We start from the raw sequence: 21,992 nt of genomic DNA on the forward strand, positions 1-21,992 counted from the left end.
CCGGAACGATCTGTAACCGTGTACTTCCAATAGCGATGTATTTTACAGAGTACGGACTGCTGCTTCAAGATAGGCAAATTTAATTCGACTTTACGAAAGAAGTCAATGTGTACTTTTTTAAAATACATAATTATAGAAAAGGAAATTGAAAGCAACGCCATCTGTGTCCATATACCCAAGAATATTTTCTAGGCGTTCATTAATTTCTGCAGTATTTGCTGTTAAAACTTCCGCAAGTTGAAACTACAGCATCCACTATTTGTTAAAGTTGTTACATTTAGCCAACGTAATTAACTACATAGTTCTAAATCCTGTCTGCTGACAGACGATAACCTAGATAGGTATTTTGTTTCGTCTTATTCTAAATACATGTATAGTAACCGCGTCTATATACGTTAAAAAGAAATACGTAAAATAATACGAGCCACGTATGATTAAATAATATGTAATATCTTTTTTTTTTTCTTTAACCGTATATATACATCTTTACTAGTGGCGAGCGTATCATACAAATTGCTTAGCTTAGTACAAACAACCAATGTGACACCGTGGAAGGACATATATTAGTCAATAATACTATTTTCGTCTTTGTTTGATGTTGTAAGGGATTTTTAATAAAAATACCAGTTTTCCATATAAAAATATATTTAAATGTAAGTTACATTTAAGATAGCAGTTGGCTTAAAAATTATTTGTTTGACAATCTAAGCATTGATAATGGAAGACTAGTAAATGAATACAATACATTTAAGCAGTGTATTAAAAATTATATCGGCATACACAAAACACAGATACACAGACATTTTGCCTTTATAAAGCGCAATCAAAATTTACAAATGTAAGTTATCGCATCATTTTGGATTTGACGCCCTCTTAAAAATATTCTCGCATGGAAATGATAAAACTAAATTTACCGTAACACGACTAGGTTAAAAATCTTCCAAATAGTTATCACTCATATAAGCCACGTACAAAGGTACAATATTGAAAAATAAACACTTTTAAAGTAGACTGGTTTAAAGTTACAAATATTTGTGCGACATAAAAAAATATCGATAATTTGTTGTCAGAATTGAATAAAAATTAAAAAACGATTACGAGTTTTTCTCAGTCAATCTAACAACTACAGACTTGACTTCTGTATAATTGTTAATGCCATACGGTCCGTTTTCCCTTCCAAGACCGGATTGCTTGAACCCACCAAATGGCACTTGGTTTCCGAAAACATTATAATCGTTCACCCAAACTGTACCAGCACGGATACCCTGTAATAGTGATGTTTGGATTATAGTAAAAGTACAAATATGCGGGAAAAGTTTTGATAGAAGAACAGATACTTGAGATTTAAATAAGATTGTCCCAGATTGTCCATTAGTGGCTGAACCTTTACAAATTACTATTTTTCGTGCTGCTTTGCTTCGCTTCAGTACACGCTTGTGCACAAACCTTTTTACCTGTTTATTATATTTATATTTCTGCGATTTGTCTTGAATTGTACAAATACATATATAATACTTTAGTCCCAGAGAAAATTAAACTATTAAACAGTTTCAGGATTGGGCAGGCGAAGAAATATTTTATAATAAGTCAATTGAAGCGAAAAAAATACATGTTGTATTAGCGTGACATTTTGCTAATTTGACAAAGCCAATTAATAGTTGTTCTTATTAAATATAACGGTCCATTCTTAGTACAACTCAGTACAAATAAACCTGCTGATTCAAAACAAAATCAGTCTCATTAAAATTAACCTAAACTACTTTTCGTCGTCCATCAAATTGTGTCTAAATTAATAATAAATAAATAATGCAAAATTTATTTATTTATACGTCTTTAACTGTTTTATAGAACGTTAATCAAACCTTCAGTTTCAATAGCTGTCAACACATTTTTTTGTATGAAGTTTGACATATTTTATATAATTTAAGAGATTGTGACATAAGATATAAATTATAATACCTAAGCCATCGAGTGTCTAATGTGGTGTGGCCTTTCAGGCAACAATACAAATCCCTCAGTGTATTTTTTATTTAAAAAAAAACTGTTGAGAGGAAAATATAACAGCGATTGTTGGATACCATTAAAATTACCTGAATGAGATAATTGGCTTTATCCAAGTCCTTGGTGAAGATGCCGGCCGCGAGTCCATACTCTGAATTGTTGCCGCGAGCGATTACTTCGTCTAAATCTGAGAATTTTATTATTTGTTGCACTGGACCGAAGATCTATAACAAATATTAAACAAGTGAATAGATGCAGGATAACTGAATGGCCCAGGCCAAAAGGACAACCATATTTCCTACGAGTAAATGCTATTTATAGTAAGAATAATTTAAATCGAAATAAAAAAATACTTTAGACTGAAGATTTTTTTTTGGATTTTTATAAAACCGAAGTTCAAGGGTTGAACGCTAAATAATTTTTACCTCAGTCTTAGCGATATCCATGTCATCCTTGACGTCCGCGAAGACAGTGGGTTCGACGAAGAATCCCGCATCACCTTGACGTTTGCCACCCGTTACTAAATTCGCGCCTTGCTTTTTCCCGCTTTCTATCAGACTAAGGATTTTTTCATGTTGTTCCAAGTCAATCTGAAATTCGTGTGATAACTTTACATAAGCCTCGAATTGATGTTTAGTCTTGATCTCTCTAGTTACTAATAATAAATATAAAAGGGCTGTCCATTAATCGCGTGAGGTTCGAAATGGGGGGATAGGTTCGGCAAAAATTAGCCTTAAAGCTCACCACATGTCACTAAGGGAGGGGTTAATAAATGTAAAAAAAAACCTTAACGTGATTAATGGACAGCCCCAAAGAAGCAAGACAAATATATAAGCAATGGAAATACACGAAAATAAATAATAATAAACGCAACTTCTTTTGTCTTTCTATTCTATTTCTATTACTTGGTCCGCTTTAGGCCTAAGCATCTAATTTGAAAGTGCTCAAAGAAACTTTTATAATTACACTCATAAAAACAATTTAAAAATACACAGAGCACATAATTCAGTTAGATATCAGTCTAATACTTAAATATAATACATACCTGTGGACCTTGTTCAGTCTTAGGATCGAATGGATTGCCCACAATTCGTCTTTTAGCACGCTCCGCTGACATTTCAACGAATTTGTCATATATTTTGTCTTGGACAAACGTACGTGAACCTGGAACGATTACAATAGAAAAACGTCTAAATATAATTACTGATTTTTACCATTTAAAATTTATCTTGGGACAGTTTAAAAAATAAATCGTTACAACTTTTTTAGATCTGGGCCTCAGATTTATATATCTGTTTCATGATCATTTGTCAATCCAATAGGGAAGTAGGTGATCAGCCTCCTGTGCCTGACGCAAGTCCTCACGATGTTTTCTTACACCGTTCGAGCGATAATTAAATGCGCTAATAGAAAGAAACTCCATTGGTGCACAGCCGGGTATCGAACCTAAGATCTCAGGGATGAGAGTCGCACGGTAACATAATAATCATCAAATTGTTATATTATTGAAATGGACCCACCACCTTTCTTATTCCTACTTCCACATTATCTTTTACAAAATTTTCCAATAACTGTATGTTTTCTTAATTAGTAATAGTTATGAAACTTGCTTTGTAACTTGCTAGCAATATAACAATTCGTTTTGTTATATTGCGTTTCTCCCTTAATGCCCTTGGCAAAGGACAAAGAATAGTAACAAAATACATAATCTACCTTTGTTAAACAAAAAGGATTTCCACAATTTGTATGCAAAAAAACTATACAAATATGAAGGATATTGAAAATCAGTTTATCGGCAATCGTATTGTGTTTACGATACAATTTGTCGTGTGTAATTAGGTTGAACCAGTCTTATCAGACATTTGCTAGTCTGCGATAAGATTACATGTCAGGGAAATTGAGAAAATATCAAATACCAGTTAACATTATTTACCTTGGTTATATTAAAGGGTGAGCCTTTCAGAAACGACTTTCTATGTATCATCTTGACTTGATTTCCAAAACATTTGTGAACATATACACACACGATTTAGCATACAACGAAAAAAAAAATTACAATAAAAGTTAAAGTTCATTACTACGACGTGAATATTTCTTTAAAAGTAAATTTTTAAATATTAAAAAGAAACCGGTAACAAAACCTGTTCATATATTACAGAAAACGTTATTTTATCATAGCCGTTAATTTATACTTCTGTTGACTGAGTAATACTAATCACCAAATCCATAATTAACAGTAACTTTACATACAACTCAGGCATAACTTTCCGCTTTCATTAACACGTGTTTACTGTTTATAGATTTAAAGTATGTCCATTAGTCGATAGTTTTTAAATAAACACCCAGTTGTGCAAAGCCGGCACAGCAATAAGCCCGTGTCCCTTGGGTAGAATCTTAAGGGCGTGTGTCCTTAAGATTGATTGACGCCCTGAGGTGTTTTTAATGGGTGGGGTCTGGCTCTAAATTTTAGTGTAGACCCAGCCCCAGAGTCCCCGCGTCAAGCGCGATATACTTGGCGCGGGCCTGCGTAAGCGCATTTTCACCTCATTTAAAAGAAAAGTATACGATATGGAACTGAGTTTAAGAAATTTGGAACCAGAGCCGAGCCGAGTTTATTCGATGCATCTTAACTTTATATGGATATATACACCTAGAACCTTTTTTTTTTCAGTGTGAAAATCTTTAATGGACTTATGCGCTGGGGCTATGCAAAAGCGAGAGTAGGGCTGAAGCTCCGAGAAGAGGCCCTATCTAAATTGCATACTGTGTGGCACGGGACTCCGTGAAGGGATTCCTATAAGCTACGACTACAAATCACTGCGATGACGTCATACCCAAAAACTAACAAAATTAATTCGACCGCAAAGGATATGTACTTCTTTACCAGTCGTTGGGCCGTTCAGTGGTTATTTATTTTTTTAGAATACAAAATTTTATGCGAAACTGTTCACAAATTTGTAAAAATTTCTCCGTCCACCGAAGCGTTACAATATTATTATAATACGCAAAAAGTATGTAAAAATAAATTTACTAATGCCTAAAACGAGAAGCTAATAAGCAATGCATAATGATTTGTTTACAATGTTAAGGTGGTTTTGACTGGTTGATGAACCTCCCAGGTTAGAGGAACTGTACACAGAAGAAAGACTCCAAAAGTTATTAGAGAATATGTTTTTGATATGTCAACTTACCCGCACAGCAACATTGTCCCATGTTGTAGAACAGCGCCATATGAGACTGTTCCACGGCGTGGTTTAAGTCGCAATCGTTTAATATAATATTTGGTGATTTTCCGCCCAATTCCAAAGTGATCCTCTTGACTGTGCCAGCAGCACCTTTTTGGATTAGTTTACCGACTTCTGTGGAACCTGTTAGAAATAATTATTGTTATAAAATTTCACGAATAGTAAAATCAGATAGAGCTTCTATCATAGATTGTCTATATATTGCTTCTTAAAACTAAAGACATTTCTTTTTCTTTTTTGGCAGCTCGATACGAACTTTCCGTTAAAGTAAGTTTATATTTATATTGTATAAATATTTTTTCATTGCATCGTAAAATAATTTTATACGCAGTAAGAAAAGTGTCTTCACAAATGAAATTGGGACAACAAAGAAATCGATACAAATGGTAGAAAATGTGTAATTGCTATTTACAAACCTTGAAAATAAATCATGCGTTTGAAACACCTGGTATGTGGTAGTCACATATTTTAGCCATTAGCAAGGCGGATATTACTTACCAGTGAAAGCAATTTTATCGACATTGGGATGGTCAACTAAGGCTGCGCCGGTGTCGCCGTAGCCTGGCACAACGTTAACTACGCCCTCGGGAAAGCCGGCTTCCTATAAATCCTCTTTATGTATACTTATGTAAGAGAGATTTGTGTTATGTTCGTAATACATATATTTTCGTGTACAAAAAATAATATAGTAATATTTAGAGTCTAAGAGCGGAAACTGAGTCCACAAAAATAAAATATGTTTATTATGGAACATACAGGTATCACGTATTCCACATCATTAAATTGGACATCTACCTACCTACAACCTACTCATAGGCAGACAGAAGACACACACACACAGACAGAGGGTGACGCCGAGAGAAAAAGCCGACGTAAAAACCACTCGGTACTCTTTTAACACAAACCAAACCAATATAGTAATAAACATATAAATAGAGAAACGAACTAGATCCAGTTTTAATCTAAGACCTAATATTCAACTATCTTTATAATGTTTTATTTTATTTATAGCCCGAGAAGCAGGGGATTGTCAAATCTGTCTTTCCTAAAAAGGAACTTTATTTGCTTAAACTTAGGCCTGGTGGGCTTGACGTTTCTCGCCGGGTCCGGGCGAAATTTACACGCAGTGAAAATTCAGTTTACTTTAAAAAAAAAACAGTATATTAATAAGAATTTGAAACCTTCGGAGTGATTAAAGTTTCTTTTTTTCTTTAGAAATGATATATACCTTAACAAGTTGTGCTAAATATAAAGCTGTGAGTGGCGTCTGTTCGGCTGGTTTTAGCACCAAAGTGTTGCCTGTTGCAAGGGCGGGGCCCAACTTCCAGGCCGCCATCAACAATGGGAAGTTCCATGGTATTATTTGACCGCAAACACCTGCAAAATTCTCGTAAAATCATTCATTCTTCGCTTTGTTACGTAATCATTTAAACAAGTGTCTTAAGATAACCCAGACTTGAATAAATTTGAGTTTATATTCAGTTCAATTTTTCCAACTATAACCCCATATATGTACTTTAAAATTTATCTAATTACACCACTTTAAATAACGTTTTATCCGATTAAAAGGACTAGATAGCGATTATGAAAACTGTTAAGAAAGATTTGTTTGACAACTTTTGAAATTTACGTAAGACGTTCAGTATTACCCACCTAAACAAAATAAAAACTTATTAATACAAAAATTTAACTGACTTATAAGAATTTCCTTGTTTTATTAATATCACATATAAACAAAACAAGAAAACAAATTCTTAACTAGATTCAGATGGTGTATAATTAAATAGGAAGACTTAAGTGATATCGCGTGACTCTTCGGAATTACTAACATTTAGAATTGTTTTATAATACACATTTTAATAACTTATAACTCATTATTGACTTAAGTAAAAAAATATTATTTAAATATACACATAATTTGAAAATGTCTGGTATTTTTACAGGCAAGAAACTCGACGGATTTATTTTATGTTAAAGCGAAACGTAAACATTGTAATACAACAGAAAATTTTACAAGATTTCAATATTTTCTTATTATGAATGCGATTTCGTGTTTGTAACGGTTTTTTACTGAAAATAACCCATTTAAAATTATATAGTATTCTATAATCTACAATCTTATAAATTCTATTCGATTTTAAATATTTCTTTTTACAATTGTTTATTTAAAAATGTATATTTAAATTAAGCAAACATAGCAAAAGCTTCACATACATGATCGCTTTATGGTGGTTTTATAATATCATACTAACAATTCTATACCAGTTGCTTCACCAGTTCAATCTTGCATGATTAATAAGTAAGTATTTAAAAAAAAAAGGTTTTTTCATACTAAAAGCACATTATCTAGTCATTCATGTGTAGTTTGACCTAGCCAATCCAACAATAACCCTATATTCTTTAAAATATGTATTATTACACCGTTTTAACAAAAGCACTGATTTCTCTTTATTTTAACAGTTGAAACATAGCCGGCTTTACATTAACGCTTAACATACTTAAAAAGTAGTAAGTCTATGTGTAGTGTAAACTCTATATAAGGGCACTGTAGTGACTGTGCCTTTTATGGCATTACAGAGAGAAGAAAACGAATTACCTAGAAAGTTCGTATGCATGATGTCGACGGTCGAGTTTATTGCGGGCTAGGATATTAAAGCGACAAAACAGTGTACATAGTTTTTACTAATTGTACCAACTTAAAAAGTACTTTATTAATCAATTGTTGTCATTATTGAGAGTGGGTGTAATGCTATGTGTATCATTGTATGGAAGACAAGCTAAACCAACCAAAGCCAATTGATTCCGACGCTTTAGGGAGTTCGTATTTAAATAGAAGGACGTTACAAGGAGTTTAAACTGTAAATATTTACAGGAATTGGTTAAAGTATTTAATAGTACGTTTATATATACACTGAAAGTTGGCGTAGTAATAATTAATTTGCGTGCAATTCAATAATAGCAACTGACTTCGGTGCCTCGTCATAGTATAGCCTATGCTTTGCGAACTTTATACATACGAAATATGTGATAACTTTAAGTTACTGTTCAGTTTATAATCTGTCTGACGCCAAGTGCATATGTTTGCTATTTTAACGTTAAGTAGCAGCTTTTGCCTACGTCTTATTTTGCAAGAAAACGTGTTAGTTCAAAGCGTATAATATCTAGTATAGACGGGAAGCGAGTTCATTTATTTTGTTTCAACTATGAAACAAACGTAACCTAATCAAATCGTTATAAATCTTTAACATTAATTTCGATATCAGAAACTAGTTTATATTAATTAACATACCAACAGGCTCGTGACGTGTGTACGCAAAGTATTTGCCGTCTGTTGGTAACACTTTGCCGTGATTCTTGTCGGCCCAACCCGCGTAGTAGCGCAGGTTCTTTATTGAGCCCGCCACATCTCCGTAGTACGCGGCCAAGAATGGCTTACCATTATCTAATGTCTCCAAGCTCTAGAAAAAATATTTTTTAAATGAATTATATCAAAACCCTCAATAACATCGGCCCCGTTGTATATCTCCGATACTTTTTTAGTAAGAAAAACGGCCAAATTGGAATAAAATGAAGAAGCCCCGCGATTCAAGATAAGAATTTTTTTTAGGACTTAAAGATTTTATTATGTCAACTGCAGTTCAAGGGAATTTTCTTGTATTTCAATTATACATTTAGATTTTCAGCAAATAATCTTTCTTTTATTTGTTTAATAATATTGAATAAGTTAACTACTATACTCTTGGGTTGTCGTTTATAAAAGTTGACAACCTTGTAGGAGTACAAAAAAACCTCTTATATGTAGTGTAACTAAAAAAATCTCAGTTATTGATTTTATTTACATAGATCAGAACAGTTGGTGGCCTTGGATAACGTATACTCAATATTATAGAGAAAAACTTTATGAGGTTGTAATCTCTGGAGCTGAACGGACTTTAAAAAATATTTTACCAATAACCTGCTCAATTGGCTTGATAATACCTACAAAAAAGTCAGCAACAGCACCGCCGCTGTCTGTCTGATCGTGATCATCTCAAAAACTACTGATACAGATATTATTGCGGATTTTACCAACATCTAGAATGATTCATGAGGAGGGTTCAAGGATATAATTTTTCAAGGTTAACGGGTCACGATTGCCCTTGCCAAGCCGCAACGGGTAGCTTTAATAAGATAGTTCTCGCACAGTTGCTGTGTGCAAGTCCGATGCCAGGATTTTAAGTCATGTAGGTAGTTTATTTATACGACTTTAAACCTCTTTGCCTTAATTCAAAGCAAAAATGAGTGAAGAACCCAAGAGTTCACAGTAATATTTATTGACAATTGACATAGACTCAGAGACGAGATATAAAAATAATTTTGCTGAGCTTTTGCTTATCGGCGCTAATATTTCGCCTGTCTTGTTGAAATTTTGTTATTCTAAAGGAACGATTCCACCAAAATTGCGTGCAGCACATTTGTTACAAACATTAGCAGAGCACGTAAGTACTAAATGCATATCGCGTTGGGGTTCTGTGTCCACTGGCTTTGTGTAAGCTTTGTACACGAACTTGTTCACTGAGAAGATTTCCTACCGACAGTTGTTAAAACGGACAGGAAAACGTTGTGCTGTGTGTTATTTAGCTAAGTAAATAAGTAAATTGAATTAAATAAATAAATATGTAAGTTAGATAATTTTTTTGAGTCGGACAAATCAAACATTTGTGCCGCACAGTTCGGCACATTGGTGGAATCGTACCTTTTTATCAATTATTGGGTTACGTAAATTCTCATTCGAATATTTTTCTAGAATAAATTAAGGCTTCAAAATATTTAGGTACATTTAAATGAGGGATTTTGGATAGCATTACCTCTTCAGGTTTGGTGCCGAATCTAACATAGATTAAAAGATGAATTGCTAATTCAGCTTTCTCTAAATACACCAGAAGTAGAAGTAATTTTAAGATTACTATTTTAAATATTTAATAGGAATATTTAATAATAAAAAGAGATTTAGGTTGATTTAGACTTTGACAATATTTTAAAGAAATCAGTAAGATTTTAATATATAATATAAAATAATGAAATTAAAATTTCTTTCAATTTATATTTCAGTATTATTTATAGTAAGATAGTATTGTCAGTATAGCTTAGATATTTTAAAATGGTAATATAAAATATTTATTCCAATTATTAGTTACAAAATTTCTTTAATAGACTTACTGCTATATAAGTCCTATCTCTCTCAATAAGATCAGCCAATTTGTTTAAAAGGTAGCCCCGATGAGATGCATCCATTATTCTCCATGGTGAGCCCAGCCTTTTAAATATAATAATATTTGTGTATTGCTATATTAGTTTGTCAATGCATTGTATACAAAAAAATTAGTTATGCTGTGTGTGTCATGTTTTTGTTATGAATAAAATCTTAAGTTTATGATATTAATTAATATATAACAAGTAATTACTAAAAGTATCATTTAGATCTTACTTGAAGGCATCCTTTGCTGCTTGGACTGCTTTATCAATGTCTGCTTTTCCACCCTGTTGAATGTCCGCAATAACTTTCTCATTGGTAGGATTAACAGTTGGAAATGTTTTGCCATCAGCAGCTTTCACCCACTCATTATTGATAAATATCTGTGAATAAGTATTGTATATAATATATATAAAGTTTTATAAGTTTTCATAAAATATTAATCTAAATAACCAGAGCTTGGTATTATTTAATACCAAATATGGCTAGGTTAGTCAACAGCTTGTATTACCTTTTATAAATTAATTAATATGTAATGGGATTTTTTAAAATATTAATATTTATTAATAAACATATACTAGTATGTTTACAATATTTGATTAGATATTGAGAGATTAGGCAATTACTGCCTTAATGGTAAAATAAATGTATGAAAAACCATGCACAATAATATTAAACATTATTATGTATATATTTGTTGTAAGTATGCAAAAGCAAGCACTTACACCAGTGTACAAAACATCCGGGGTGATGTGCGGTGCCGGCGCTGCTGCAGTTGCAAATTGTGCTTTTTGTAACTTTATCGTCTTGCTAAGATTCCGAATCATTTTCAAATCTATAACGAAACAAAAATATCCTCTAGGTTTCTAGAATTTGGCGTAACTACAATAAACGTATGCTATTTTTACGTATTACACGACTGGCGCCACTGAAGATCACCGGCGCATAAACTATAAAGTCATCAACTTATTGTAGTCTCTACTCTCTACAGAGACAGCAATTAATATATTTTGAAGGTCAAACCATCAATTAAAACAATAAACAAAACTCTATCAGACAGCGCCTCACTTGTTTTACTTACATTTCTTTATTTTAATTGAATTTATTTTTACTTCCAATCTTTTTTTTAAATTAATTTAGTATATGATCAAACAAGTCTTTAGGAAATTATACCGTCATATAAATTTTGTAAACCTGCTAAAAGTATCGGCGGTGCAAAACACTAATACGAATAAAATTTAACATGAGATAATAAACCAAGAAAAACCAACCAGCCAGAAAAACAACCCAAGGGTTTTTAAGAAAACATTAATTACAAAGAAATAATTAATATGAGTACTCTTTTAGCCAAATAGTACCAAACTATAGCAATATGGTGTACACAGAACACTATTACTTCTAGCGAAGAACAACAACTTCATAGTAAAAAAATGCTTACACTAACACTCCAGTTAATGCCATCGGTACTATCGTATGGCGCGAGAATTAAAAATGGTACAGAATTTTAAGGAATAATTTAAATTTTCATGTAGAGAAATGAAACAAGTCCATGGGTAACAATTTTATTAAAAATATTATGCCGCATTTGGAGCATTTTCCCGACCATGTTTTAGCAAAGTATAACACAAAAGCGTCAATAAAAGTCTCTATCTCGTTAATGTTTGCGTGTTGTTCCCACGAGAATGTAAGTGCATGCTCCTATTTCACCATGCCTCCTGCTGATGTCATGTGGAACATGGTGTGATGGTTAAAGCTCCTTAAAACGTTATGTAATACAAAAAAAAATTGGCGAATAAATAGAGTAGCGAAGAGTTCATTGCCAGTTCTTCTCTTCCGTTCTACGCCTTTGATTTGAGAAGTGGAAATAAATGTAGAGTAATAGTAAATAAAGTTAGAAGCATTTAATGTATATTATATTATTTTTATTGACGTTCATTAGTGTACATTGTGTTACCTATTTAAATAAATTATTTTTGACTTTGTTAATATCACAACACAAAAGCGTCAATACAACACAGTAAGTCTCTATCTTATTAAAATGTTGATATCACAACGCAAATACGTCAATTGTGACACTATGTTATTGGACTTGATGGTAACCGAGAATGTTACAATACAATTTATAAGTGTGGTAAAAACTAAATCTCATATTGGGTTCGAGTGTGATGATTATCAACATTTTATGTTTCTAATTAGTATCTAAAAAATATAATATATGTAACTTTTTTTAACTCAGAACAACGCAACAAATATATTTTATTATAAAGACTATACAGTTTCATAAGTTAATTAAAGATTTGTAAAGAAATAGCTATTATATCGATAAGAATATTGTGGTATAGTAAGTAAGCTAAGTTGAACGGTAATAATAAAGTATTTTATTTACAATAAATATTATAAATGACAAAATTCGTGAGTTCTGTTACCTTGTCAGTTAAGTAATGGGGTTTTCTTTTTATTTTATAACACTACTCCCCTGGCATAGTGTCCAGGAACTTTTTATCACACATTTTTTCCTAAATAAAAACAAGATACATTAATTAGTTTCACTAGTTCAAGAATGGCGGGCTACGCGTCGCGAAATACGTCCCGGCTGCATCGGTAATATTTTTATTCACAATATTCATGGGCGAGCCGGGGAGCAATTTCTCGCGAGAACCGCCATTTCGATTTTGTTTGCCGCCTTTAATTATTTAATATTTTTTTTGCTGAAACAAAATATTTTTTTTTTATTATTGGTTTAATCTAATCATGAATCCGTCACAGATTTGTACCACAGCTAATACTCTACATATTGGTATATCTATATACCTGTGTGCTCTAGTGCTCTATGATAAAATGTTTTGAATTTTAATCAACATTCAATAATCAATACACAAAATCATAAATGTTTTTGTAAACAATTTTTCTCCAGTAAAACTTTAAAAAATCTTTAAAATGTCATGCAATTATGCTGAAGGATTATCACCATATGATGACAAAGGAATACTCGGCGTTCCAGAGGTATGGTCATTATATTTATCAACGTTATAAAAAATCTCCTTTTTATGTATAAGATATTTAATAGCAAATAATAAACGATCTTAATATTCAGAAAATGTAAAATTTCAGAAATTTGACTCCGCTGAAAAGTTGAGAGAAAAAAGTCAGATATTAGCTGATTTAATTAAGGATAGTAAACATATAGTTATTCACACAGGAGCTGGGATCAGTACATCAGCAGGGATACCTGATTTCAGGTATAAAAGTTTTTATTAAATTTTAAACATTTGGTCTGTTATGGATTTTCAATTTTAAAAATTTTAGGGGCCCAAATGGTGTTTGGACTCTTGAGAGAGAGGGAAAGAGACCCAATATTAATGTATCATTTGCTGATGCTAAACCCACTAAGACCCACATGATATTGAAGAAATTAGTTGAGAGTAATATAATACAGTTTATTGTTAGTCAAAACATAGATGGCTTGCATTTAAAGTCAGGGTTATCCAGGAAATATTTGGCTGAACTACATGGAAATATGTTCGTGGATGAGTGTAATCTGTGTAAGAGGTAAATATAAGAACATATTATTTATTATTGTATTTTTTTACAAATGAATGTATAATAACTTTTGTTAATATTTAATTGTAAAATTCTTAAAAATATTTATAATAATATCTGAATAAAATATTAGCACTTAAACTTCAAATGACTAGGTCTCACATGCTATGCATAATATAGATAATCATGAAATCTTCTCTTTGATTTACAGGCAGTATGTTCGTAACACACCAGTGGAAACTGTAGGCAAGAAATGTAGTGGTGTGCCCTGTGGGGCAGTACATATAGGGGGCCGGTCTTGTCGTGGACGCCTATACGACGCTGTGTTAGACTGGGAGCACAGTTTACCTGAAAATGATCTCTTAGCTGCCGAGTTGCACTCAAGGTAATTTAAAATACTAAACAAGACAGAGGAAAGTTTATCTTAATTGTTATTCAGAATACAACTTAGTTGCTGAAACCATGTAAAATTCTTATAACTTAAATTTGTTTAGATTAGTAGTACATTTTAGTCCTTTCACAGTATTGCAGATTTAAGCATTTGTTTGGGTACAACACTACAGATTGTACCCAGTGGTAATTTGCCATTAGAGACAGTGAAGTATGGAGGAAAACTAGTTATTTGCAACCTACAGCCAACAAAACATGTAAGTATTGTGTACACTTTAAAGTTGTTCCTTCAATAAAAAAATATAATGAAACTGGTGAAATCATGTAACCACAATTTTTGAGTGCATTTATTTTAAAATTTAACAATGTTTAATGATTTTCAAAAGAAGTTTTTTTTCATTCTACTTCACCGGAAGCAGCAGTCAGAATAGTTTTGGATTTTACTAGTTTTTACAATATAATATTGTATTAACTATTCTTATATTTTATATTTTTCAGGATAACAAAGCTGATTTAGTGATTAATTACTATGTAGATGAAGTCTTAGAGAGTGTTATGAAGATCTTGAATATTGCTATCCCCACTTATAATGAACAAGACAATTTTATACAATTAGCAGAACATTCCATAATTGACTGGACTATAAATAGAAAAGAAATAATTGCTCTAGAAAAAATATATAAAGCAAAATGTAAAGGGGTTAAGAAAAAACGAATTCTTATAAAAAATAAAATAGATGGAATTTCAGAGGACAAGACAAAAATCATTAAACTAGAAATAGAGAATGAAATTAAATCTGAAATAAAATAATTGTAAATGACAGATTCCATCTAGTGTATTATTTTTTTAATTAAAATAACCTTATGGAAAAAATATTTTTTATTTACTAAAATATACATCATATCACTTTGGTATATTAGGAATGTTTAAAATATCATGAATCAGTCACATTAATATTACAAACTGTATAGTAACTTTCTATCTTACAAGCTATACCAACTCAAATTAATCATATAAAAATTTCAATAGAAACTCAAACTACATGGTGACATAGAACTTATTTTCAGCCCTTGGAGGCTTATTTAAAGCCCCCGGAAACACCAGCTAATGAGCTCAAGAGTAAAATAGACCTAAGGCGTAATGCCAATACCAAGTCCTTTATAGAGAAGCCTCTTGAAACCTGTGGCCTGCTCATATTGAATGATGCACAACCAACATTTGATGTTATAAGGAGAGGAACTAGAATTGTCCATTGATACTATGTGCCGGAGCATGTAAAAGGCAAAAAGTCGTAGGTAAGTACGTCCTTGCGAATAACATAACCAAGAGGTATAGCGCTGGCTGGGGCAAAGAGCAAGCACGTCTGGCGTGAGGGCGGGCTTTACCACGTGAGGGCAGAAGAAGCGGCGGTCCTCGTCATTTATGAAACGCCAAATGAACGAAAGACATTATAATTGTGGAATGAGCGCTACCTGGAGGGTGAAATCGCTGCAACGACAAAAATATTCTTTAACGAAACTGCATACAAATTAATAGCAGAGAAGCGTTTGACACCCGACGGAGCAAATTCTTACGGGACAAATTCACAATGTATATGTAACACTGGCGACCAAACAGTGGAACATCTGGTTCTCCCAAGCGCTATCATCGTAATTTCACACAGGTAGACCATAAAGGAAAAGAAAGCCACAGGATATTTTAACAAAGCACAGACCGTACCTGGAAAGGTTCTGCGATAAAATAATCAAATATGTAAAATCAAAAGAAGCAAACAAGAATTAAGGCGAGCTGGATCTCACGGACGTCCCTGCTCGCCAATGAATATTATAGTTATTAACGACGTAGCCAGGACGTATTGTCTCGCGAGACGCGACAGCAATGTATATGTAATTATCTTTTAATAAAACTAAGATAACAACACAAGAAGATAAAACATAAGATATAATATAATAGAGCCTTTAATTACGGAAAGGGGTTGATAGAAAAACACCTCAACTGCCTTCCTACCACATGTAAAAATGCTCATTGCACATACTATCAGCTCAGTTGGTTTATCAGCTTAGCTCATTTCCAGGGGCGAGAAAATATTTTTGTTCAGTAAAATTTTTGACTCATTCAGTGAAATTGCTTTATTATTTACGAATTTTATTCACATAAAAAGTTTTAAATTGAAAGAAAACACTTTTTAACCCGATTGAAGCTATGTATTATTATAAACTTATAATTATTTTACATAATTTTAATTTTTTTCCGACGTTTCGCGTGCTTTACAGCGTGCGTGGTGACATTAAAACGTTTATAATACATAGCTTCAATCCGGTAAAAAAGTGTTTTCTTTCAATGTGTAAAAGTTATGTTAACAAAAGACAATACTAAGTTTTAAATTGTCTAATAGGGATTTTGCTCGACTATATCCTGCTTGATAATTTCCAGAGAAACTACACAGACTCTCCATTTTGTCTGTTATAAAACGAATCGTGTTATTTGAAAGGCGGCAATACTGACTAAAGGCAGAACCAGGTTATCAACTTGGTCAGTTTGGGCTTCTACAAGGCTCGTTACAGTGGCCACAAATGTAGTGCGTGCTAGAGCATTCTTAGGATTGATCAACTCTGTAAAAAAACACGAGTACGTATATAAATAAAACTTCCTTAACTGATCTAATAGTCCAGACGCACTACAGCCCCAGAGTTTTTGTAGGTTATCAGCCTTCTGTCTGACACTTGTCGATGTTTGGATTTGAGACTGTTTTCCTTCTCGAGCTATTGTTAGATGCGCGCATAGAATGTCTATGCACGGCCGGGGATTAAATCTTTCGTAGTTAAAGGCTCTCGGGGATGACAGTCGCTGTACCCACAAGGCCAGCACTGCTCTTAACTGATTTAAGTGATGGTGTTTATATAGTACATTTTAATAGACTACACTTTTCTTAAGTGTACACAAATAACAATATTTTTAACATAACGAATAGTAACGATAAATTGAGCAACGCTTTATAGTTGTACTTATCAAACTTTACCAAGTATTGACAACATACAACTGTCATAAACATTTAATGTTTGTGAAGGTACTAATTATAAATACTAGCGGCTAAATTCTGATAGGCAACTTGGTAGATACACTTTCTCCTTATTATAAAATATATACAATAAAATTTGGTTTTTAACAAATGACTGATGACCGCACTAATTCTGCAGCCGGATCTTAGACCATAATACCTGTCTGTCTATAGACCTTACTCTAAGTCTATTTAATAAAAGTTATTGCTTATTAGGGAGCGTTCAAGTATTACGTAACGAGTTTGCGGGGCTCCTCTTGTAAAACGTTACGATGCGGGGCGGGGATTGAATTACGCGTTATTGTTATTATTAACGTTACGAGGGGGTCAAGAATCTCCAAAAATTGCGTGACGTAATACTTGACCGCTTCATTACCCACAATATGAATTTAGTAGTTGAAGGTACTCTTTAATCTAATTGAAAAAGTTATAGTTTTTAAAGACTATAAGTGTATTATATTTCAAAAACGTCACGGTTGACCAAAATAAAACTTACCAAATATTATAAGTGTGTAAACAGTTCCTATTTGAGATAAAATATTGAATGCTGTCCCTTCCAATGTTCTATTACTATCTAAAAAAACATAATAAAAATTAAGTGGTACCCCTTAACAATTATGCATTTTTACAAGGTTTTGTACATTTTTATGTATGTCTGGAGCAGAGGTTATGAGGTAACAGATCGCTTTCCATCACAGATAGGAAATATTCAGCATTATAGAGAAGACTATCTATGTACTAAAGTAACAAACAAGATATAACTAAAGCTGTAAATATGTGGAGATTAAATGTGTTTAAACAATACATAGTATAAATAGGTTTAGTTTTTTTTAAATATAAAATAAGGGGCACACGGGCAGGAGGCTCACTTGATGTTAAGTGATACCGCCGCCCATGGACACTCTAAATGCCAGAGTGCTCGCGAGTGCGTTGCCGGTCTTTTAAGAATTGGTACGCTCTTTTCTGGAAGGACCCTAAGTCGAATTGGTTCGGAAATACTTCAGTTTACTTATTATTATTTCTATAAACTATTTGTGCGACATTAAAATGCACAGACAAGGCAATTGAAGTAACATATACTATGATTTTCATCATAAACAGTGGCTCTTGTTATTAAATATTTCCATATTGTAAAAAAAAACTGTGGTCATAGACAATGATAAGTACATTTTTGCTTATGACTTATCATATTCTGACCTTTGGCTACAGATTTGTATGAAGAGCATTAGGTCCAACCATACTTTGCTCTATTTTAATACTTGTCAAATTTATGGTAGAGCTTCAATTCCTGACATAAACATTTCGCTTAAATATTTAAAAACAAGAATTTTCAAAATCAGGTATATATATTTAAGTAGCTTAAAAATGTTTTGATAAATTTTTTGAAGGACTTGTCGAGTCGGTTGTTAAAGGATGTAAATGGTTACAATATAGACAAAATGTAATACCTGACCACTTATTGAAACCAAACCGAGAGCCGAACCAACTGGCTGCTGTGTCACCAATTCCAATCGACAACACTCCACTTAGAAGCTCGAGTTTATGATCATCGCTATACGACGGCACCAATAATAAGGGACACGCTAATCCGACATATAAATATAAAGGTGTCATAGCAAAAGTGCCGCAATCCTAAAAAAGAGTTTAAAAAATTATAAAAGCCAACATCACGAGGTGTTCCCAGGCGGTCACCCATCCAAGTACTGACCTCGCCCGACGTTGCTTAACTTCGGTGATCGGACGAGAACCGGTGTATTCAACGTGGTATGGACGTTGGCAATTAGAAACGTTAAATAGCAGATCCATTTCATTCAACAAACACAACTGCTACTAGAAATTAGATCTTTTAATGAATGATAAAAACCATATATAAATAATACCTTTTCATCGCTATATGTAAGGAAGGCAGCCTGTAATGCAGATGTAACTGGTTCTATTTTACATTTTCTTAATGCCTGTAAATAAATGAAAAACAACTAAAATAATATATAGGTATAGGTTATAAGTAATACCATTTAAAAATAAATTAGTTTCCATAAGCAGATCTGTGGGTAATGAAAAGGGACCCCAAAATATTTTTTTACATACAGAAATTATACTTTATATAATAAATCTTGCGCACACTGTATTCCAGATTTCTATTCAATGCCAAAATCTCTATAACAAGTTGCATAATTTACAGTTTATAAGTGAAAGAAAAAGTATTAAAAAAAATTCACCAATTTAATCTTCTTCCTTCTTTAAGTTCTTAACATCGCAGCCACTATTAGTTTAGTATTTAAAATATCCACTGGCAATAAAACTTACTTCAACAAAAATAATAGCTCCAAGTCCTATTCCAGCAGCCAAAAGCATCAACTGAATATCAAACAGTATTCCAGACAGGAATACCAGAGAAGCTAATACGTGAAAAGTCTTCCTTGTCACTGTAGTCGCTTTTATTGCCAATTTCGTACGTATCGACAAAGCGCTTATTGATAGACCAACTAATAGCAGCCAGAAAGTTAGTATTTGTTTCTGAAAGTAAAAAAATATATACATATACATAACTAAAGCTAAGATAAAACTTTTTAAGTGTGATTTATATATATTTATTAATATAATATGTAATTTAAAGCAGTTAAATGTTTTGTCCAACGTCCATACCACGTTCAATACGTTCTCGTCCGATCACCGAAGTTAAGCAACGTCGGGCTAGGTCAGTACTTGGATGGGTGACCGCCTGGGAACACCTCGTGAGGTTGGTTTTTTTTAGAAGGGTAGTCAAACCAACAATATAATGCGGTTCTAAGGAACTATATAATCTAGAGAAATATATGCGAAACCATAGATAAAAAAAACTTACTCTATATCCTGTGAAAAATATAAATTTCACAATTTTGTTTACAAAATCCACACCAATGATAAAGTGTAGTGTAATCAACACTAATGTAGCTCCTGTTGCTATGATTTGTATTAAAGATCTCATATTCTGCAGAATGTCATTTAGGGAATATAAAGCCACAATCATTAATCCTACTGCCATAAAAACAGTCTGTAACAATATTTTCGAAAATTAATCTAAAATTTAGAAAATGAAGACAAACATACTTTTTAAAATTTTAATGGGCATTTGAACAACTGACCAGATTTGTTTAGATGTAGTAAATGTAGGCTACTATCTTTATCTTTCATTAAATTGCTCCTAAGTGGTCAATATTTCAATAAATATCTCAATATACCAAACTTCAAATAGAAATAAAAATGGTTTGGCATCTCTTATAGATTTAACTTTGAAAGAAATTATAGTATGTGGACTTAAGAATTAGATAAATCTTTTTAACAAATTAGGTATTAAGAAAAATCTAATAAATAAAGAATTACGTTATATAATATATGAAACGAACTTACAAAGACAATAGCATAAATAAAAAATGTATCCTCATCTCTTTCTGGGGACTTCAGCATACAATTTACAAGAGATATAACTATAAACAGTGTTAAACTCTGATTTGCTATCATGCTTTCCCCTATTGTAAATGTTTTTGGCAGCTTGATCAAGGAATAACGCAGTAACCAAACAAATGATAGGACAGTTGCTGATGAAACCAAAAATGAAAACAACAGATCTGAAAAAATATTTGAGTAAATTATATTAACAAGAAATAAATATATATTTCTGCAAAGTAACTCTTTCTTTTATTTTGGGAGAAATGAATTTATTGTAAAAATGTATTTGCTTGTTTCAAATTCTAAGTTTAAAAAAATTAGGACAGATTCAACAGAATAAATGTAGTACAATTTTGTAAACTATTTAACTTAAATTCTCTTAAATATGTTATTAATCATACTTACTCTGGTTTAATACACCATATATAAGTAATGTAGACATAAGACTTGAAGCTAAGCATCCCCCATACACTGGCTCTTTAACAACAAGACTTGACAGAGAGAGAAAAAGAATAAATAGAGAGCAGTAGGACAACAAGCCCAAAGAGAGAAAGGTACTAATCTTGTATAATAGTGTCACCTCTTCCAAGAGAAAGTACATGCAGAGTACCGACGGCAGTAAAAATTGGCACCATAATCCATTGCCCTGCGATGGCCTAAAAAAGTATATTAATTATTTATCTTTCTATATAAAAACGGATTATTAGAGATTAGTCAAATTATGTCTGGGACAGTCATCTACACACCTCGTTTGGATACCTCCTTCCTGAACATTGTGCTTAATGTTCCTATTTAAGGGTGCTATCAAAGTATCATATTGGATTCTAACAGGTTCTGGTAAGATTGATAAAGTGTGTTCAAACATTATAAACAGTTAAATAATAGCTAACTCCACTTGAATTACTATTAAACATGTTTTATCAAATCTATAAATTTAAATCAAATGGATTTCTTTGATAGATTTATAAGTCAACAACAATGAACAAAGTACAAAAAAGTTCCTACTTCCTAATCAAATAATTCCATCTTTCTCTTGAACCAATGTTACCATTTACCATGTTTAACGAAAGTAATGGGATAGAAATGATCTCAATAC

At 32.4% G+C, this 21,992-nt stretch overlaps 3 protein-coding genes, 1 non-coding gene and 1 pseudogene across 5 annotated transcripts; 2 read left to right on the forward strand and 3 right to left on the reverse strand.

The window, feature by feature from the left end:
- Window positions 1-668: 668 nt before the first annotated feature.
- LOC123706984 (aldehyde dehydrogenase, mitochondrial-like) lies at window positions 669-11,886 on the reverse strand. The gene is made up of 12 exons (XM_045656693.1): window positions 11,751-11,886; window positions 11,205-11,314; window positions 10,714-10,862; window positions 10,446-10,542; window positions 8,536-8,704; window positions 6,475-6,623; window positions 5,745-5,847; window positions 5,193-5,369; window positions 3,047-3,165; window positions 2,427-2,591; window positions 2,091-2,225; window positions 669-1,265 (listed from the first exon to the last, which is right to left on the reverse strand). Exons 2-12 carry the CDS (start codon window positions 11,304-11,306, stop codon window positions 1,095-1,097), a joined length of 1,536 nt encoding a protein of 511 aa, XP_045512649.1. The 5' UTR covers window positions 11,307-11,314; window positions 11,751-11,886; the 3' UTR covers window positions 669-1,094.
- Window positions 11,887-13,285: 1,399 nt separating this feature from the next.
- LOC123707495 (NAD-dependent protein deacetylase Sirt6) lies at window positions 13,286-15,263 on the forward strand. The gene is made up of 6 exons (XM_045657587.1): window positions 13,286-13,482; window positions 13,591-13,718; window positions 13,786-14,028; window positions 14,231-14,404; window positions 14,543-14,666; window positions 14,908-15,263. Exons 1-6 carry the CDS (start codon window positions 13,417-13,419, stop codon window positions 15,217-15,219), a joined length of 1,047 nt encoding a protein of 348 aa, XP_045513543.1. The 5' UTR covers window positions 13,286-13,416; the 3' UTR covers window positions 15,220-15,263.
- A 1,425-nt stretch (window positions 15,264-16,688) lies between these two features.
- On the reverse strand, window positions 16,689-21,921 carry LOC123707494 (dolichol kinase). Of its 2 annotated transcripts, none has more exons than XM_045657585.1 (9): window positions 21,643-21,921; window positions 21,302-21,552; window positions 20,858-21,075; window positions 20,313-20,501; window positions 19,775-19,984; window positions 19,348-19,422; window positions 18,916-19,099; window positions 17,964-18,041; window positions 16,689-17,021 (listed from the first exon to the last, which is right to left on the reverse strand). In XM_045657585.1, the coding sequence occupies exons 1-9, from the start codon at window positions 21,759-21,761 to the stop codon at window positions 16,873-16,875; spliced, it is 1,473 nt and encodes a 490-aa protein (XP_045513541.1). In that variant the 5' UTR covers window positions 21,762-21,921; the 3' UTR covers window positions 16,689-16,872. The 2 variants fall into 2 exon arrangements, with proteins under 2 accessions (XP_045513541.1, XP_045513542.1); XM_045657586.1 differs by having other exon boundaries at window positions 21,477-21,552; window positions 21,643-21,783.
- On the reverse strand, window positions 19,127-19,245 carry LOC123707873. The gene has a single exon (XR_006753549.1). It is a non-coding gene; the product is annotated as a 5S ribosomal RNA (ribosomal RNA).
- On the forward strand, window positions 20,100-20,214 carry LOC123707885 (annotated as a pseudogene).
- Window positions 21,922-21,992: the final 71 nt, after the last annotated feature.

Source organism: Pieris brassicae, chromosome 3 (genome assembly GCF_905147105.1).
Source record: "Pieris brassicae chromosome 3, ilPieBrab1.1, whole genome shotgun sequence".
NCBI classification, from domain to species: domain Eukaryota; kingdom Metazoa; phylum Arthropoda; class Insecta; order Lepidoptera; family Pieridae; genus Pieris; species Pieris brassicae.

What these genes read in the sequence shown, in the direction of transcription:
- LOC123707495 (XM_045657587.1), top strand. Translation starts at nt 13,417, where the DNA reads ATGTCATGCAATTATGCTGAAGGATTATCACCATATGATGACAAAGGA. An exon ending in GAGTGTAATCTGTGTAAGAG is followed by an intron (nt 14,029 to 14,230) that starts GTAAATATAAGA and finishes TTTGATTTACAG; the next exon opens with GCAGTATGTTCGTAACACAC. An exon ending in GCTGCCGAGTTGCACTCAAG is followed by an intron (nt 14,405 to 14,542) that starts GTAATTTAAAAT and finishes GTCCTTTCACAG; the next exon opens with TATTGCAGATTTAAGCATTT.
- LOC123707494 (XM_045657585.1), bottom strand. Translation starts at nt 21,761, where the DNA reads ATGTTTGAACACACTTTATCAATCTTACCAGAACCTGTTAGAATCCAA. An exon ending in TTATTTATGCTATTGTCTTT is followed by an intron (nt 20,502 to 20,857) that starts GTAAGTTCGTTT and finishes ATATTGTTACAG; the next exon opens with ACTGTTTTTATGGCAGTAGG. An exon ending in TATTTTTCACAGGATATAGA is followed by an intron (nt 19,985 to 20,312) that starts GTAAGTTTTTTT and finishes TTTTACTTTCAG; the next exon opens with AAACAAATACTAACTTTCTG.
- LOC123706984 (XM_045656693.1), bottom strand. Translation starts at nt 11,306, where the DNA reads ATGATTCGGAATCTTAGCAAGACGATAAAGTTACAAAAAGCACAATTT. An exon ending in CGGATGTTTTGTACACTGGT is followed by an intron (nt 10,863 to 11,204) that starts GTAAGTGCTTGC and finishes ACTTATTCACAG; the next exon opens with ATATTTATCAATAATGAGTG. An exon ending in CACACGTCACGAGCCTGTTG is followed by an intron (nt 6,624 to 8,535) that starts GTATGTTAATTA and finishes AGAATTTTGCAG; the next exon opens with GTGTTTGCGGTCAAATAATA.